Here is an 18769-nt window from a genome sequence, read left to right on the forward strand (position 1 = left end):
TGAAGCTGTCTTCCATTTCTAGGAGGGCAGGGAGGGAAACTTGGTGCCATGCTGTTGTGTGTGTACCTGGAAGTCATGTCTATCTCTGATGACTGACCCCTTCTGAGGGCTTGAAGGATATTCAGAGAGGTGGCTGAATAAAGCCTGCCCCTGCCTTCTGGCTCTCATATTGCAAGGAGGTCTCCCATCCAAGCGCTTGCCAAGATCTATGAGATCGAGCTTTCCTGGGCTATCCAGGTCAGGGCACTTGGGATATTTTTAATTACTCAGAAGTAGCTCTCACTAAAGAACAACTTAGCAACCCCTGTCTTAAAGGGTTTAGTTTGGTTTTGCTTTTAAAAGATGGAATCTACAGAGGGTTAAGGGAAATGAAGAATTCCTCCAAAGGAGTGGCATTAGACTAGGGCAGGTTGCACATTGCAAACTCATCAGATAGATTCATGGAGGAGAAGTTTGTCAGTGGCTACTAGCGATGGCGACTGGGGGAAACCTCTGCTTCCAGAGGCAGCCTCTGAATCCTAGTGCCAGGAGGCACCAACAGGGAAAAGCCTCAGCCTCTGTGACCTTGTTGGGCCTCCAGAGGAACTAGTTGGCCTCTGTGTGAAACAGGATGCTGGACTAGATGGAGCACTGGTCTGATCCAGCAGGGCTTTTCCGGTGTTCTTCCTAGGTTCGTATCCAGGGTTTCCTTTGAGCCATTGCATGCCAAGGTTCAGTGTCAAGGCTCCATGATGGTACATATGAACACCCAGCACATATGCAAACTGCCTTTCTCTCACCACTGAATTTATAATTTATAGCCAACCAACACACATTTGAGATTAGAAGGCATATAATCCAGGATACACAGAGTGTGGCTCCAGAAATGCTCAAATCCCCCACCCTCTTTTCAATATTAATTGCTTTCAGTTTCATATGTGCAATGTCCAGTCAGTGACACCTTCCCCTACTGAAAAGAATTTTAGCAACAGAAATTAAGAGATTGTACTTTGCTTTAGCCACAGGAGGGCACTTTTAGGATGTGTACAAATGAAATACTGTTTCAAGCTGCACTGGAAATGTGCTCCCCATGTGCTGGACACACAAGCCATTTCTTTATGGGTCAAGCAGGGAGCAAAACCATTCTAGAAGTCTGGAGCAGTGTTCCCTCTAAGCTGAGTTAGCATGAGCTAGCTCACAGATTTTTAGCCACCAGCTCACACAGTTTTGTCTTAGCTCAGGATGACTCCAGAGCACACTTATGTATGCAGTAGCTCACAACTTTAATACCAGTAGCTCACAAAGTGGAATTTTTGCTCACAAGACTCTGCAGTTTAGAGGGAACACTGGTATGGATTAAAAAATGGTTGTAGCACAGGACTGACTGGCTAACTGTTGTAATGTCATGAATTCACCTCCTTTCATTTTGAGCAGTTTGGAAGGATTTTTTTAAAGGATGCATTGGACTGGTTTTAATTATTTAAAAAAGCTTCTGTATCTGTTACAATGACTATGTTTACACTGTTGTATGAATAATGGGTTGGATCCACCTAGTTTTTCTGCTAGGGAGAAAGATGACCAGCAAATCATGGAACCTGCATGCAGAAAAAACATATGGGATGGAGGCTACAGTAGGGACGGAAGTGACTGAGATTCAGTGATAAAAAGTGGCTGAATCCAAACAATTATGTCACGTTCTATGCCAGCAGTCCTCCAAATGATGCCTGTGGGCACCATAGCACCAACTGTCACCTTTTTTGTTGCCTGCCAAGTGTTTCTAGAAAGAGGGCGGGTTCAGATGGGGCTCCTGCCCCACTGTGAATTAGTTTAGCCACTGAAGATCTCATTGGCTGTTCAGACTAAAATTAACATTATTTTGGTTGCAGTTGCCACTACATTGTTGGTTTTATTCTCTCATTCCTCTTTCCTAGTTTATTTTTAAAGAATTAGTTCTGTTGTCCCCTGCATTTGGGCTTCCTCTGGTTGTGCATCTACGTGTGTGGTTCTGACTCCTGCAGTGGCCATTTTGTGGCTGCACCCACCATCCTGTGCCAGAATTCAAAAAGATGATGATGATATTGGATTTTTATCCTGCCCTATACTCTGAATCTCAGACTGGTCACAAACTCCTTTACCTTTTTCTTATGTCTGTCTCTCCTCTCCCCAGTATTTTGTATTGTCAATTATGGGGGGGGGGGGGGGTGGATCAATTATAAATGTTAGAACATATAGCAATTTAAAAAGTAAAAAGGGGGACTGTGCATCTGAATGGGAGAGGAGCAAGAGAGATAATTAGTATGGAAATATCTGGCATACATGTCTCTTCTTTGCATGGTGAGACCCGTGGAGAACTGGATGGAGGATCTAAACCAAAACCAGAAAGACCCAGTTAGATTCGACACCCCACTCTGCCATGAAGCTCACGGAAGCTGCATTCCTAAGAACACTTTCCTGGAAGGAAACCCCCTTGAAAAACCATGGGATTTACTCCTGAGTAGTCCTGTCTAGGCGCTCCTTGAGCCCTTGAGTGACCTTGAGCCCATTACTCTCTCTCAGCATAGCCTGCATCTCAGGGTTATGATGCTACGAGATGATAATTATAGGCTGGAGCCCAGGGAAGTTTTCTGCATGTGCAACCATTCTTTTGCAAGCAGAAACTAAATTTAAATTAGCTCGTGCTAAGTCAGGACTCCCCAAGGTGGTGCCTGGGTGCCAAGGACACCTTCCCTGGTGCCTGCCAAGCGTTTTTAGTGAACCTGGCTGTATCCTTTTCCACATGCTGAAGGCACAGCATAAGGTCTTCTGGTACAATCTGAAAACCAAATTAAATTTATTTAGATTAATATATAATCCATCTTTCTTCCCCCGGTGCGGGACCCACGTTGCTCTCCTCTCCTTCATGTTATCCATGCAACAACCCTATGAAGTTGATGAGACTAAGAGTGCGTGAGTGGCCCGAGGTCAACCCAGCCAGCTTCCAAAGCACAGCAGGGATTCAAACCTGGTCTTGCAGATCCTAGTCTCTGATGCACTGACTACTCTACCACCCTGCCTGATGTGCCTCACCTGTTGGACATTGTGTTGCTTCAGATGCACATTGTTATTTTGCTAAAAATCCTTATTAAAGCACTATGCATTGCTGCATCCATTGTGCCACTGCTGGTACAAGCCAAACCTTCTCCATTCTGCTAGTACATTGCTGGTGCCCAACTCTATATACTCTACGCTGCTCCTTGAAGTGGAATAAAAACAGATACACACAGGGCTTTTTTTGTAGCAGGAACTCCTTTGCATATTAGATTACACACCTCTGATGTAGCCAATCCTTCAGGCGCTTACAGGACTCTTAGTACAGGGCCTACTGTAAGCTCCAGGATAATTGGCTACATCAGGTGTGTGTGGCCTAATATGCAAAGGAGTTCCTGTTACAAAAAAGCCCTGGATTATGAATTGGGAGAAAGATGGGATCATCCCACGAGAGTGGGGTTGGAAATCTCAGTGACTGCTGTTGTAAAGGCGCATTTGTGCATCGTCCTAAGAACAAGTGAATCTAAAAGAATGGTCAAAATGTGTACTGTCACAATGAGACATTCATAAGTGCAAAGGAGATTCCAGGCTGCAACACAGGAACAGATATCTGTGATGAAAACAGCAGGGTTATACAGAATCTTTGGTTGTCACAGGAGTTGCGGGCCCAAGGCAGAATGGTAAAATAGGGATTTAGCTAGATTTACTTGGCATCGGGATAAGACAATCGCAACATATTCTGTGCTGACTTTTATCAGAAACCTGTGCCATACATTGGAGGCAAGGACCCAAAGTGGGGGCATCAGTAAGATAGGTATGAGAATGGATATATTCAAAGAATAAAGTAGGATCAATTTGTCAATGGGTATCGTGCTATTGTAATTCTGGTGGTGGAAAGTGCTGTGTCAAGCTGCAGTTGACTTATGGAGAACCCACAGATTCCTTGGTGGTCTCCCATCCAAGCGCTAACCAGGGCTGAACCTGCTTAGCTTCCAAGATTTGACAAGACTAGGCTAGTCTGGGGCATCCAGGTTAGGGCTAATATACGTAATTCTACACATCCTGGATTTTTCTGTTTGTTAGTTTTGGGGACTAAATTATTTTTTCTCTACAAATTTCATGAAGTGAATGATTGCAGAAATGCAATATCCAATGACAAAGAGATCCAGACAGAAATGTTTTTGCTAAAGTTATCCTGCTCAGATTCTGGGCTCCGTTTTCCACATGGATAACATCTACCAGGTTAACTGCTTGTCCAAACGGGTTAAGATCTACAGCATGTTTACTATTATTATTTACTATCCTTTGCAAAATTATTAACAGCTAGAAAACAGGTTTCAGAAGGATATAACCAGAGTTAGAGGCTTGACTATCTGATGTTTTGGAAATGCAGGTCTATTAAATATTTTCTGTGTTTTGTTAGGAAGGGTAAAAGTTTCAGATTTTCAGATGGAATGGGTACATCCCATAGCCATAGGAATATTCAACAGAGTATGAAATATATTCTAACAAATTAATGAAACTCTCCTTTTAATCTGATGTGCCCTTACTGACTTGTATTTCTTTTTTCAAATATTTGGAAAATGCACATTTAAAAAAAAAAAAAAAAAGGCATGGATTTGTAACCTGGTCCCAGAAATGCTTGAGTCCTGTAAGCTCCCAGCAGCTTAATAAGGCAGACATACAATTCTGAACCACAGGGATCTTTACCACAAATGTACAAAAAGATAGCAATGCTTCCAAGACCCTTATTTGTCATATGACTTGAGGCTCACGCAGAGGCGATAACAGCTTTAAAGTTTTTTTGGGAAGTATCCAGTAATATGCAACTGGCATTAGGAAGATGACATGCCAATTCAGAATACACTACCCTTATACTGAGTCAGATGATTGGTTCATCTAGCTCAGTATGGTCTACTCTGATTAGCCATTGTTTTCAGGCAGAGAAAGGTCATTTCTTAACCCCTGCTACCCCTGGAGATGTTATGGATTGAACCTGGAAACTTCTGCATGCAAAATGGGTGCTTCACCACGACACTCAGACGCTTGTCCAAATATGCCAGTATTTAGATTTGTCTTGACGGTCACAGAGAAAACTTGGCCTTCTTGTGATACTAAATTTCAAAAAACAAACAAACAAAAAAGATGTTTAGTTAAATAGTCAAACAGATAGAAAACCCTTAGGGCAAAGAGGAAAGCAATAAACCGATTCCTGGCCCTATTCAAATCTTCTTTTTCCAGATTTCCCAAAGTCCACTCTCTATTGTAATGTCCCTTGCAGTTATAACCACATTGCAAAGCCGTTTGCTCAATGGCAAACAAAGACATTAGTAACGGATCCAGGACAAGGCGTGGTTCTTCTGTACTTTTTTTTTTCACTGAAAAAGATCCTCCATAGAAACGGTATTTTTCCTTGCCCTTCCCTGAAAAATAATATTGCCCTAAGCTTGAGATTCTTTGCTAGACGGAGTTATCAGGAGCACACAAACACTGGCCAGCAGGTAGAGAGTTGTGCTGCTTTTGGGTTCCTGAGTGGAACAGCTTGATCTGCGAGCGTGCGAATGAGAAACTCCTCTTGCCTCAGACTTAGCGTAATGCATGGATGCTCTTCTGACTCTGCGGTAGAGTTCAAAACACAAGCAGCCAAGAAAGCAAGATGGAGTCCACATTCTGTCTCCCAGCAGTCTTCTGGTCGCACAAAGTCTCTGGCAGGAATATCCACCATTTGCCTTCAGATGAATACGTCAGATTCTGCATCCTGCTTGCCTTTTGCTGCTTCACAGATCCCAAATGCCGGTTCATGGCAGGTGATGTTGAATGTTATCCAGAGCTGGAAGGACAAATGAAAAGGTGTGTCATTTAGGAAAGTAGCAAAGCACTGCAATGCTTCAGTGCTATTAAAGTGTCCAAAAATGCCCCCTTAAGAGCACGTGCATAAACATTCACGCATGTACATCTCAACAGATAATGTAATCTTTTGCAGAATGATAGCAGGCTAAACCCTTTGATTCAGTGCCAAACCCACTGGCTTCAAGAGACTTAAGATAGAATTTTTATTTCTGTGATATAAATATAAATTCACAGAAATAAATAGAATGATACTGCATAGAACTACAACAAAAAAGTTTGTTTTACAGAAAGGGCAACCAATATACTCATTGGTATGAAGGGGGATCTTGTTAGAGGACCTTTCTTATGTGTGTTAAGTGCTGTCAAGTCACTTTCAATTTATGGAGCCCCATTATAAGTTGAAAGCAAATTAATGGCAACTTAACACACACAAACACATAAATCAATAACCTTTAAACGTTCTACTGTTAACAGCCTTGTTCAAGTCTTGCAACTTGAGAGCCATGGCTGCCTTTCTTGAGTCAATCCATCTTATTTGGGTCTTCCTCTTTTCCTACTCCCTTCAACTTTCTGATGAGGAAAAGACTAAAGTATCCAAGGCTTTTTCAGTTTAGGTAAGTCAACCAAGGTGAAATATGAAAGAGGGCCATAAAATTATGGCCTGCAGCTTGTTCACATGCATCCCTGATCCCCGCATGCACAAGTTGCTTACGTATACAAAGGCTGTAGCTGTAAGTGTGACATCTTCTGTGGAGCCTGATAGCCGTACGAGTCAAATCCTCCGATGAAATCAACTGTGGGGCAGAGAAAGGAGGGGAGAAGTGTTGAGTAAGAAGCAGCTCAAGGTTCATAAGAACATAAGAGAAGCCATGTTGGATCAGGCCAATGGCCCATCCAGTCCAACACTGTATCACACAGTGGCCAAAAATTTATATATATACACACACACAAACACACACTGTGGCTAATAGCCACTGATGGACCTCTGCTCCATATTTTTATCTAACCCCCTCTTGAAGCTGGTTCACACACCAAGAAGCTGTATGTCTGCTATCAGAAATTTCAGGATGCTTCAAACCCTTCCTAATCTCACTCTCTGGTCGACGGGATACTTTCCCAAGATTAGAGTTGGCTCAAAAAGAATTCTGTGTGACACAAAATTTATTAAATCTATCTATTATAATTGTCAATCAAATCTCACTTGCACAAAAGCTTATATTTAATACCCTTGATTCACATCTCTGTTAGCTATACACTATCCTACTATCATTTTATATTTTATAAATATTTTGAGTTTCTCTTCCCTCTTTCTCTTCCCCCCCATCTATTATCAGCTATGTAATTAACAAAATACTTTCCCTTTTATTTTTTAAAAAATTCTGAAATTGGTCTGTTATATATATACAATGTTAATTTTGCTGCTGCATATTCAGTTAATTTTCTCATCCACTCATTCAGTCCTGGGTTTTTCTCTGCCTGCCATTTTGTTGCAAATGTTACAGGTGCTGCTGACACCATACATTTGTATTTCTATGTATCCAATATAGTCTTGCTTATGTTTTGTTTGTAAGATTTATATGTTAATATGTTCATATAAGATATTTTGTACATGATTGTCCTGTTAGGTATATGTGAATACCCAGTGCTTTTTTTGAGCAAAAACGCACAGGAACGAAGTTCTGGCTGCCTTGGCATCAGGGGTGTGGCCTAATAGGCAAATGAGTTCCTGTTGGGCTTTTTTTTTACAAAAAAGTTCTCTGTGAAACAATGATGACATCAGGGGGTGTGGCCCAATATGCAAATGAGTTCCTGCTGGGCTTTTTCTACAAAAGCCCTGTGTATACCTAACATATGCTATTGGGTTTTTGTATTTTTGTGTTTAGACAGATGTTTGTTTATTCATTCATTCAATTTCTATCCCACCGTCCCCACAAGCAGGCTCAGGGCATGTCACAGAGTCATATAGAGATTGTGGCTAAAATAACAACAGAAATGTAACAATAAAATTAATATTTAAATCAACATGCAGCTAACCAGAGCAAGCTTGCCTTGATAACGGAGCTCGAATGGCAGTGTTTCAGAGTGGTGCAGCTGGATAACTTGCTAAATTAGAAGAATCAGTGCTGTCAGCAAAGGGCACCCAGGATGGACTGGGTCATCCAGTGCCTCAACCAAGCCTGGTGGAACAGCTGTTTTTTACAGGCCCAGTGGAACTGTATCAGGTCCTGCAGAGCCTTGATCTCAGGTGGGAAATCAGGGCCTTGCAGGACCTGATACAACTTTACAGGGCCAGGGGATATCTTTAGATATGTGTTTAGATATATCTGCTTATAAACTAATAAAATTTAATTTAAAAGAACAACTTTGTGTGCCAATGTGAAAGCACTTCAGTATGTCTCAGTTACAACTGCGCATGTCCTACCACTCCACTAAGCAAAGCTGTAAGCCTTCCTCTGGTCTTTCAATGTAAGCAGTTCTTTTCCCAGCAGAAGGGTCCTTAAGCAGGAGGAACATCTTCTAGCCAGTGGTAGGATACCACCCCAAATTTATAACTTATTGCCTCCTGCCCTTCTTCCATGGAGCTTCAGGAGATAAAGATGGTTTTCTCCTCTTCCATTATAACCCAATGAGGCAAATTAGGCCAAGGGACTGGCTCAAGATCACCTAGCAAGCTCAATGGCTGCTAGGGACTTGAAGAAGAAGAGACTGGATTTCTACCCTGTCCATCACTTGGAGTCTCAAAGTAGCTTACAATCTCCTTCCCTTCCTCCCCCCACAATGGACACCCTGTGAGGTAGGAGGGGCTGGGAGAGCTCTGACAGAAACTGCTCTTGAGAGAACAGCTCTGAGAGAACTGTGGCTGACCCAAGGTCAGCCAGCTGACTGCATGTGGAGAATTGGGGGAATCAAACCCAGCTTTCCCAGATTAGAGTCTGCACGTTTAACCACTACACCAAACTGGTTTTCAGTTGAGTTGACAATTGTCCTGTAATCAAGGGAGAACAAGTACATGTGAAGTCACAATCAACTTGATGAAGGGAATCCTCTAAGGATTTCAGGAACCCTTCCCTTCTGCTGCTGGAAAAAAGGTTACTTTTCAGTGGTGGAAACCAATGTTCCCTCTAAGCTGCAGAGTCTCGTGAGCAAAAATTCTACTTTGTGAGCTACTGGCATTAAAGTTGTAAGCTACTGCATCAACCAGTGTGCTCTGGGGTCATCTTTCCTGAGCTAAGACAAAAATCTGTGAGCTGAAGGTTAAAAATCTGTGAGCTAGCTCACGCTAACTCAAGCTTAGAGGGAACACTGGTGGAAACTTAAATTCAGGACTCAGCCTATGGAAGTTCATTAGATCCATGCTCCTTTGTCTACTTAGAAAGCAAACTTCACAAATGGCAAGTCCAACGGTACTAAGGCTGTAGACCAATGCACTTGGTGGAAAGTGTCATCAAGTCACAGCAGACTTATGGTGGCCCCACAGGGATTTTCAAGGCAAGAGACATTTAGATATGGTTTGCCATTGCCTGGCTCCACATAGTGACCCTGGGCTTCCTTGGTGAACTCCCATCCACAACCAACCTCTGCTTAGCTTCCAAAATCTGATGCAATCAGACTAGCCCAAACCATCCAGTTCAGGGCACTTACCAAGGAATAATATTTACAGGGCTTACTTCCAAGGAAACACTTAGAGATTGTTTTCTCTCTGGGAGGTAAACAAACAAGCCATATATAATCGGAGCAGAAGGTGTTCCAAACTACCTAGCAGAGAGCACACCATACTAATCTTTCTCTCTAGGAACAGGAATATGAATATAAAATATGAAGCCGTTTGCATGAAAGAGGGGAAGGGCTGTGTTCAGTGGATGAGCTTCTGCATGGTGCACAGGTCGCAGGTTCAATCCCCAGCATCACCAGTTCATAGGAACAGGCAGTAGGTGATGGGAAAGACCAGAGACCCTGGGAGAACCGCTGCCAGTCCGAGTAGATAGTACTGATCTTGATGGACCACGGGTCTATTTCAGTATAAGGCCACTTCATGAGCTTCTTGATTTTCATTTTTACTGGGTATTTTTTTTTGCCAGATAGCAACAGGTACCATTAGATCAATGTTATTAATTATATCAATATGCTGCACTTTTAAAGAAAAAAACCCAAAATCTGGCAGCAGAACATGACCTGAATGATGCATCCAGCAGCCTCCCTGCTTGGCACGAGGTAGAAGCCCACCCTCCCAGCTTATAGGGCCTTTCTGATCCCTTCTTCCCCTGCTATCGAGTCAAAGATGCTTTTAATACACTTTTAATATTAGTTCTGCAGCTGCCGTGCTTCAGTCTCATCCTTTTAATAGAGTATCTTATTAGGTTTTTGAAATGAATGAATGTTGTCAAAAATCGGAGTGCCCTGAATGCTACGCTGGAAAAGACAAAGAGAGCCAGGCACAGAGAATGGGAGGGAACTGGTTTCGGACTATACTCCGGGCTCTAGGACTCCGGATATGATAATTCTTGTAATTTGCTGCTCTGTAAATGGGTTCTTTTCATGTGGAAAGTTTATTAATTTTTTTTGTCAAATACAATATAAACCGCAGGCCGCCAGGAGGAAATGAGCCCCTGCTGGATCCCAATGCACATAAGCAACTTATTACAATAGGCTGTGCCCTATTTCACGCAAAAAGGTTTTTAATTTTCCAATATATCCATTTCGTAACCTTGTCAAAATGCAAGCTCTAGGGCAGCAGCTGGATTTTATTCAGAGAAATGACTGAATAATTTCCTCCCCGCACTGGTGTTCATCTTTCCTCTAAGGAAGTTCAGAAACAGGTGGACAGGATTCCCCATTAGGGCACCATCTAAACTATGGAAAGATCTAGGCCGATGCCAAGGTCTTTGAGCCACAGTGAATTCACAAAGAGCCCCCAAGCAACGTATACTTAACAGATGGAACTCACTGCCACAAGATGTTGTGATGGCCACTATTCTAGGTAGATAGAAGGAAAAGACAGACAGGATGGACATATGGACATATGAAGCTGCCTTATACTGAATCAGACCCTTGGTCCATCAAAGTCAGTATTGTCTACTCAGACTGGCAGTGGCTCTCCAGGGTCTCAAGCTGAGGTTTTTCACACCTATTTGCCTGGACCCTTTTTTGGAGATGCCAGGGATTGAACCTGGGACCTTTTGCTTACCAAGCAGATGCTCTACCACTGAGCCACCGTCCCTCCCCTACTGGTGAGTTAATGAGTTGGCAAGAAATGGAGAGAGAAAACGGCCCTTCACCAAAGCTTCCCTCACAGAGGAATTCATATGGGAGAAACTGGAGGCGTATGCCTCTTCATTCACCTCAGCTTTGCTGTTGCTGCTTGTGTTCGTGCCCATGCCAACCCTCACCCCCCCCCAAGCATCCCTGTTCATTTGGCACTGCCACTGCTACCAGCATGGCTCACAGCTGGAATACTTACAACTGTCTTCCTCTTCCATAAATACTTTGCTGACATAGCAGGCGTAGACAAATCCAAAGAGCTTTAAAACAGAAAGAGAGAGAGATTATTATTTGACTGTTTGGGAACAAGTGTGGTTTGGTGAGCATCCAAAACTGTTGTGATGAAACTGTACATAAGAGATAGCCTAGGAATCAAGAAGTTGAGTTTTGTCTGTATGCTGAATCATTTGTGTGACCTTGGAGCAAGTAACTTTCCATTGGTCCCCTCACTTCCATTGGCAATACTGGAATGATAATGCTGTCCTACCTTTCAAGATAGTTGGTTTTCTGCTATCACAGCTGACATATACATATGTGTGTGTGGCTTTTTCTACAAAAACAATTTGCACATTAGGCCACACCCCCGACATCCCTGGAGTGACATCACCCGTTCAGGTGGCTGCTTTCTGCATAGTGACACAGAACACTGCAGTGCCATCAGCTGCATTTCATGGACGTGTGTTCTCACATAGCCCAATGAGAGACCTTGTTTTGCCCCCACCCCAAACATGGCCACAGACAGCCACGTGTGGCAGAGAAGGAAGCAGGCCCAGCTTCTCCCAGGAGGGGGGACTTGTGGGAGACTCCACATCTCTCGCTCTCTTCACAAGCCTGTTGGAGGCTGGAGGTGTCAGAGAGGATGTACGCAGTCTAGTGCCTTCCCCCTGGCAGAGACTTTTTTTTTTGAGCTAGAGCCCTGGTCAAGCCAGCTGGAACTGCATTCCTATGCATTCCTGATTTTTTAAAAAAAGCCCTGTATATATTTACCCTGCCCTTATAGCTGCTTCAGTTTAAGCCCACTGAGTGCAGGCTGATTGCCTCTGAACATGGTGGTCCCCTTCAGTCAGCATAGCTAGGGTGGGGCTGTAAGGCAGCTGATGTGAGATCATTAAAAACATCTTACAAAAAAACAATCCCAGGGCACAAGCACTTATAAGCACCCTGATGTGTACACAGGGAACTACAGAGAAGAACTATGAAAACGGAAGATCTGCCAGGCACTTAAAACACTCAACAGAGTTACACAAATGGTTATTATTAGCAACTAAATGGAATATACTTAAATCCAGGCCTCTGAACATTCTCATCAGTCAAAAAAACCAACAACTTCAAACTGCCAGTGGTGGACTCTGGTCTTGAATGCTCCTCAGTATTTTTTTTTAAATTAAAAGAAAGTCTGTGAAACTAGAAAACAAGCACAACAGGAAGAAAGGTGGGTGTCAAGCATGGTAGAATTCTATTGGTAATTGATTGTTTTAGGGTCCCCCTAAATTGATCCGTGTGGGATAAAGAGGCTTTTGCTGTGACCTATGCTTTAAAAACAAGGAGGTCCTGGATGGAAGGCGCCAAGCTGAAAGGCGCCAAAAGAGGAGGTAGTGGACTCCCTGATCTCCCCCTCTCAAGTAGCCGCCATGGTAACCACACGGTCCAAATCAAGGAAGAATCTGCAGATGGAGAGGTGGGGGGAAATGGCTAGCCACCGAGACTAAAAAGGAAGGGGAAGACCGGCCAGGTGAAGTACAAAAGGGAGAGGATGGGTTCTGGTATAAAGATGGCACACTCTACGTCCCTAAGAGCCGCCGCTCAGAGGTCCTGCAATTTTGCCATTCCAACACGTTGGCCAGGCACTTTGGGTATGTGAAGACACTGCACCTAATTAACAGGCAGTTCTGGTGGCCCTCTATGAAAAAGAACGTTTCTGAGTTCGTGGCTCCTTGCCCTATTTGCTTAATGGCTAAGAGAAGAGGAGAAAGCCCCCTGGGTTGGTGAAGCCTCTAGAAACAGCCACACGTCCTTGGTCTGTAGTGCCAATGGATTTTATAGTCGAACTACCAGTCTCGTAGGGGAAGTCTGTAATTCTGGTAGTAGTGGACACCTTTTCCAAACATGCACACTTCATTCCTTGTGCGCAATTACCATCCGCTAAGAGGCTAGCTTATTTGTTTTTCCACCATATTGTGAAACTCCACTCATTCCCCAATAAGATCATTAGTGGCAGAGGCCCACAGTTCGTTGCCAACTTCTGGCGGGAGTTTTGCAAACTGCTGGGTATAGAACAGGGGTTGAGCTCAGTGTACCATCCACAGACGGATGGACAAACGGAACGGAGTCCTGATAACGCCATGAGAATGTAGACATTTATGATAGTTTATGTGTGAGAGCGCGTCCCTCGCCCCCACCTTTTGGAATCCTTTTGAAGTATGCCTTAAAAGTATTGTATCAATGTATCTTTATCATCACTCTCAAGAATCTATTTCACTGAAAGTATCGGTCTATCAATAAACGTAGTTTTGTATCATGCTTGACATTGGGGACCTTTACTTGCTGGGGCTGATTTTCTAATTGCAGGGGTTTTTCAATGGTCCAAAACGTGACCCCCCTCACACCCCCACCATCTGAGGTCAGCATTCTACTCATCCTGTTCCCACCTCATTCTCCTGAAGCATAAATCAGACTTGATATAAAAATATATCTAGAAAGCTGTGTGTTATATTGAGTCAGACCCTTGATCTGTCAAGCCCAATATTGCTCTGGCAGTGTTTTGTGATCTCGGGCAGAGCTCTTTCCCAGCCTTTGTTACGCAAAATCCTTTTAACAGGGGTGGGGGGGGGGAATTGGAGACCTCTTGCTTGAAAGTGAACTGCTCCCCTACCAATCAGCAGCCCTTCAGACTCTGAAATGTTGTCATCTCTCCAGTTTTTAAGAGATATTTCCCCCAACATCCCTGATGCTTTCTCTGCCATCCATTTCTTTAACTCAGTTAGGATTTCTGGTTTGTCTTAGGAACTGAGATTTTTTTTTCAAAGTCAACTCTCCTTTTCTAATCAGATGGTGTCCTTTGCTAAAATGTATCATGTTCAGTTATGGAAGTTTCCCAAATCCACTGGGCTGGGGAGAGGGAAGCGGAACTGCCTGGCAAGGAAAGATTATTCAGGCCTACTCCTGGCAAGGCTGTAACTTCTTGTGGTTTCTCATAATGAATAATTAAAAGTGGGTTTTACACTCACCTATTCAACAGAAACAGCTATGCCATTTCAGCCTTAACTAAGAGTACTGTGATACCTTTTTGGATGGTTATACACAGACTTCATTTCCATAGCTGTGTTCAGAAAAATATCTCTGCTTGTGTGGGACAGGTATGGAATTCCTTTGGCCTTGTGACATAGGCCCTTTCTCATGCTAATTCTTATGATCCTTGAGAGCTGAGAACTCCTAGAACAGTAGGGGCTCAACAACAAAACACAATAAGCCTTCTTATCTGGGCTTACCATGTTTGGGCTCTCATCTAGGGAGAATCAGGTTTGAGTCCCCACACCTCTACATCCAACTGCTGGAGTGACCTTGGGTCAGTCATAACTCTCTCAGAGCTGTTCTGCTCAAGAGCAGTTTCTCTCAGAGCTCTCTTAGCCACACCTATCTCACAGGGTGTCTGTTGTGGGGAGGGGAAGGAGATTGTAAGCCACTCTGAGACTCCTTCAGGTAGTGAAGGGTGGGGCATAAATCCATTCTTATTCTTATTCTTCTTCCCACTACATCGGTTGGTGAGACATTTCCCTTGCTTACCACCTTGCCATAGCTGGATACCTCCACTTCTAGGACTCCTGACTGAGAACCCATCTGTTCCATCTTCTGGCCTCACTGGAAAGCGCATCTGCCATACTGTTGAAACTTTGCATCTCAGGGAATGGGAATCATCTTTGGAGATCATCCTTGGAGGCCCCCAACACTAACACTGTGCCCAGAGGTCCCTGCCATTAGCAGTTTAGCAAATAGTGACTAGAAACAAGGCCTTTTCAGTGGTAGCACCTCAGCTGAGACAAAATCCTTCCCAGAAGAGGTCATCTGATGCTATTTCATATTCATTAATTTTGTATTCAGTAATTGTACATTATGCCCTGAGGTCCCTGCCATTAGCAGTTTAGCAGATAATAGCTGGAAACAAGGTCTTTTCAGTGGTAGCACCTCAGCTGAGGAAAATTCCTTCTCAGAAGAGGTCACCTGATGCTGTTTCATATTCAGTAATTGTATTTTTATTGCTGCCAATTGTTTTTGTTGTTTGTTTTTAGTGTGTATTTTAGATTAATGTATTCAATATATGCAATTAATAGTATACTAGATAATTAACTGAATAATTATTCTAACAAGGAAATAACGGTTGTTTTAAATGGTGTTTTTATATGGAAATGCTAAATTGTTTTATTTTGGATTGTAAATTGCCCTGTAGACTTTCAGGAATGAAGAGATGAGATTCAAAACTCAGAAAGAAACTATTAGGGCTTTAAGGGTTTCTTTTTAATGGATAGAGGAGCCCCATGGTGAAGGAGTGGTAAAACTGCAGCACTGAAGTCTGAGCTCTCTACTCACGACTTGAATTCGATTCCGGCGGAAGCTGGGTTCAGGTAGCTGGCTTGAGGTTTACTCAGCTTTCCATCCTTCCGAGGTCGGTAAAATGAGTACCCAGATTGCTGGGGTAAAGTGCTAGGGAAGGCAATGGCAAACCACCCCGTAAAAAGTCTGCAGTGAAAATGTCGTGATGCGACGTCACTCCAGAGTCAGAAACGACTGGTGCTTGCACAGGGGACTACCTTTACCTTTTAATGGATAGACTAAACACGGCTTGAATACTGGATTCCCTAATTACTATTACTACCTACAGATTAATCTTCCCAGTAACAAATGGCTATGATAACTTAGTTAACACTCACTGCACATGAAAGTTTGTGTGATACAGTGGCTAGACTATCAATGTGTGAGAGAACCTAGGTTCAAATCCAACAAACACACAAACTGGACCAGCCATTTCACCTCAGGAATTTCCCAGAGTTTTTAGAGGAGAAAGGCTGGGAAGGAGTAAGCTGGGTATGCTACCCTGAGCACTTTTGGAGGAAAGACAAGAATCAAAACACAGTGAACAAGGAGATACTAATCAGAAAAGCCAGAGAGTTGTCAATAGGTCTCTTCTGTAGATATTCAACATAAAGTATTCAGGGAGAGGCTGTTGCTCAGTGGTACAGCATCTGCTTTGCATGCAGAAAGTCCCAGGTTCAATCCCCAGCTAAAAGAATCAGGGGGTAGGTGATTTGCTGGACCTTGACCTGAGACCCTAGAGAGCTTTCGCCAGTTGGAACTGACCTTCATAAGCAAACATACTTTTATGTATGTTTGGTTAGGTGAGGCTGCAGTTCAGTAGCAGATCACGCAGGAGGTCCCAAGTTCAGTTCCTGACATCTCCAGTTAAAAAGGATCAGGCAACAGATAATGTGAAAAATTTCTCCATGAGTCCCTGGAGAGTTGCTGCCAATCAGAGTGGATGATTGACAGACCAAGGATCTGACTCAGTAGAGCTTCCTGTGTTCTTGTTAAGGGGAAGGGCCATGGCTCAGTGGTAGTTCATCTACCTTGCAAGCAGAATGTCCCAGGTTCAGTCTTCAACATCTCAAGTTAAAAGGATCAGGTAAGAGGTGATGTAAAAGACCTCCATCTGAGCCCCTGCCAGTCAGAATAGACAATATCGACCTTGACAGAACAATGGTCTGACTCAATATAAGACAACTTCATGTGGTTCAAAAAAGGTCTTACATTATTCAGAAGGTCCCTCCAGTTTCTGTTTCAAACAATTTTTATTAGTAACATATGGTAATATATTCAATTTCTTACATCCTTAATAACTACTTTTTCCTCTATCCCATATATTACTTTCTACCTACCCCTACCCCGTTACTTGACCCCCGCTGGTGTACTATAATTAAAACATTATTATTAAAGGTACCCTTAATTAATAAGAACCCAAATCCATATCCTCCTCCCTCTTTTACTTAGTCATTATCAAAAATTATCAAAAATTGTCCAATGCCCTTTTATTTTCCACTCTTTTTCTACGTATCTTCTAAACTTCCTCCACTCCATCTTGAATACTTCTAGATCATAGTCTCTTAAGGTTCTTGTTAACTTGTCCATTTCACTCCATGTCATAACTTTTACAATTCAATCCCATTTCTCTGGTATTTTTTCTTGCTTCCACAACTGCGCATACAGTGTCCGAGCAGCTGAGAGCAAGTACCAGATTAAAGTTCTATCTTCTTTTGGAAATTTTTCCATTTGTAATCCCAACAGAAAAGTCTCTGCAACTTTCTTAAATTCGTATCCCAAGATCATAGAAATCTCTTGTTGAATCATCTGCCAATACATTTTTGCTCTTTCACAAATCCACCACATATGGTAGAAAGAACCTTCATGTTTTTTACATTTCCAACATCTGTCCAGCATCTTGTTATTCATCTTTGCCAACTTTTTAGGAGTCATATACCATCTGTACATCATCTTAAAACAGTTTTCTTTGATACTCTGACATGTTGAGTTTCATAGAGTTCTTCCACAAATATTCCCAAATATCCATCTGTATTTCTTTATTTACATTAATTGCCCACTTAATCATTTGAGATTTCACTACTTCATCTTCCGTAGACCATTTTAAAAGTAACTTATAAATTTTCGAAATTAATTTTTCATTATCTCCAAGCAGAACTTTTTCCATTTCCATTTGTTCTCGTCTTATTCCTTCAGTTTTGATATCACTTTCCACCAAACTCTTTATTTGTTGCATTTGAAACCAATCATACTTATAATTCAGCTCCTCAGCAGTTTTCAACTCTATTTTACCAGTTTGTATTTTTAATAATTGATTGTATGACATTTTATTTTTTATTTTATTCGATTTATATCCCGCCCTACCTCACCGACATCCATTTTCCCTCTCCTAGCTCAGCTGTTATTCTTATTACTTCTGCAGGCACTACCCATAGTGGTTTTCTCTCATTGCCATATTTCTTATACTTCATCCAGATATTTAGCAAATTACTTCTTATGTAATAATGAGAGAAAAAACCATCCATCTTTTTCTTCCCACAGTACATATAAGCGTGCCAGCTGAATTTATTTCCATGACCTTCCAACGTTAAAAGTTTTATTCAATAACGTCACCCAATCTTTTATCCACACCAAACAAACTGCTTCATGATATAGTCTTAAATCTGGTAATTGGAATCCTCCTCTTTCTTTAGCGTCTGTTAAAACTTTCATTTTAATCCTTGGTTTCTTTCCAGCCCATACAAATTCTGAAATCTTTCTTTGCCATTTATTAAATTGTTTACTGTCTTTCACAATCGGGATAGTTTGGAATAAATACAGTATTCTCTGCAAAATGTTCATCTTAATTGCAGCTATTCTCCCAAGCAATGACAAATTAAGCTTGTTCCATTTTATCATATCTTCATCCATTTTGTGCCATAACTTTTCGTAATTATTTTTAAACAAATCAATGTTCCTCATTGTTATTTCCACACCCAAATATTTGACTTTAGAGGTAACCTCACATCCCGTTAGCTTCTGCAGTTCCTTTTGTTTATTTACCTGCATATTTTTACATAAAAGTTTT

At 42.2% G+C, this 18769-nt stretch overlaps 1 protein-coding gene across 2 annotated transcripts in view; it reads right to left on the reverse strand.

Annotated features, from left to right (window-relative positions):
* Positions 1–5050: 5050 nt before the first annotated feature.
* Positions 5051–18769, reverse strand: part of NKAIN1 (sodium/potassium transporting ATPase interacting 1) — a 98217-nt gene continuing 84498 nt past the window's right edge. For both annotated transcript variants that reach the window (XM_060258369.1, XM_060258370.1), the window contains 3 exons: positions 11315–11375; positions 6569–6650; positions 5051–5836 (listed from right to left, as the gene is read on the reverse strand). In XM_060258369.1, the coding sequence (XP_060114352.1) occupies positions 5827–5836; positions 6569–6650; positions 11315–11375 (153 nt within the window). In that variant the 3' untranslated portion in view covers positions 5051–5826. The remainder of the gene's footprint in view (positions 5837–6568; positions 6651–11314; positions 11376–18769) is intronic.

This window comes from Heteronotia binoei, chromosome 17 (assembly GCF_032191835.1).
Source record: "Heteronotia binoei isolate CCM8104 ecotype False Entrance Well chromosome 17, APGP_CSIRO_Hbin_v1, whole genome shotgun sequence".
NCBI classification, from domain to species: domain Eukaryota; kingdom Metazoa; phylum Chordata; class Lepidosauria; order Squamata; family Gekkonidae; genus Heteronotia; species Heteronotia binoei.